The 1192-nt window shown below is 47.2% G+C and overlaps 1 protein-coding gene across 1 annotated transcript in view; it reads left to right on the top strand.

The window, feature by feature from the left end:
- Positions 1-877, top strand: part of ARSJ (arylsulfatase family, member J) — a 41083-nt gene extending 40206 nt beyond the window's left edge. The window contains exon 4 of the mRNA XM_010002857.1: positions 32-877. Within this exon, the coding sequence (XP_010001159.1) occupies positions 32-832 (801 nt within the window). The 3' untranslated portion in view covers positions 833-877. The remainder of the gene's footprint in view (positions 1-31) is intronic.
- The last annotated feature ends 315 nt before the right edge of the window (positions 878-1192 follow it).

Below are 1192 nucleotides of genomic sequence, written 5' to 3'. Positions count from 1 at the left end.
TATTATCTTTTCTTCAGATAAGGGGGGCCAGCCAATGGCTGGAGGAAGTAACTGGCCTCTCCGAGGAAGCAAAGGGACCTATTGGGAAGGAGGTATCCGTGCTGTTGGGTTCGTCCATAGCCCCCTTCTGAAGAACAAAGGGTCTGTGTGTAAGGAGCTTGTGCACATCACAGACTGGTTCCCCACTTTGCTCACGCTCGCAGAAGGGCAGATTGATGAAGATATCCAGCTGGATGGCTATGATATATGGGAAACCATTAGCGAAGGCAGGCGTTCTCCACGGGTGGACATCTTGCACAACATTGACCCCATTTACACCAAAGCCAAAAATGGGTCCTGGGCAGCTGGCTATGGGATCTGGAACACTGCAATCCAGTCTGCTATCAGGGTGAATAATTGGAAACTACTGACAGGCAATCCGGGATACAGCGACTGGGTCCCTCCCCAGGCCTTCAGCAACGCGGGCCCCAACCGCTGGCACAATGAACGTGTTTCTTGGTCAGCTGGCAAGACTGTGTGGCTTTTCAACATCACTGCTGATCCCTACGAGCGGGTGGACCTCTCCACGAGGTATCCTGACGTGGTGAAGCAGCTGTTGCGGAGACTTTCCCAGTTCAATAAGACAGCAGTTCCTGTTCGATACCCACCTAAGGACCCTCGGAGTAACCCAAAGCTGAATGGAGGAGTCTGGGGGCCATGGTTTAAGGAGGATGAAAAGAAAAAGAAATCAGATAAAAGTAAAGGTGCAAATAAGCAAAAGAAGAATAAGAAAAAAGCCAATCGGAAAAAAGGGCAGTTGTTACATTGTCATTCACGTCTTGCTGGTGGGTAGACTCGAAGCATACTCTTTTGCCAAGTCTAAGTCAGCTTGGCCCAACTTTCTTGAACTTCTGACAGAATATATGAGAAATGCAAGCTCTGCACTATGGATGAAAGTTGTCATCTTTTAATTTTTTCTCTGATTTCACCAGCATGAGATATCTCAACACTTTGCCCTGAGTGCCCATGTGACAAACTTTCTCCTCTGCAGGATGGATGGTGCTCACCCATCACAGCTACATTCCAGATAACAACGGCAGTAACACCTGATTTCAACACACTCCTTTTTGATGGACAAATGATGGTTCCTTGTCTAAATTACTTGGAATATTTAGACAGTATAACAATGTTAATGGCTGCTCTTCTCAAACTG

This window comes from Chaetura pelagica, unplaced genomic scaffold (genome assembly GCF_000747805.2).
Source record: "Chaetura pelagica isolate M959 unplaced genomic scaffold, ChaPel_1.0 scaffold1098, whole genome shotgun sequence".
Lineage (NCBI taxonomy): Eukaryota > Metazoa > Chordata > Aves > Apodiformes > Apodidae > Chaetura > Chaetura pelagica.
This window is presented reverse-complemented; position numbering and strand designations above follow the sequence as displayed.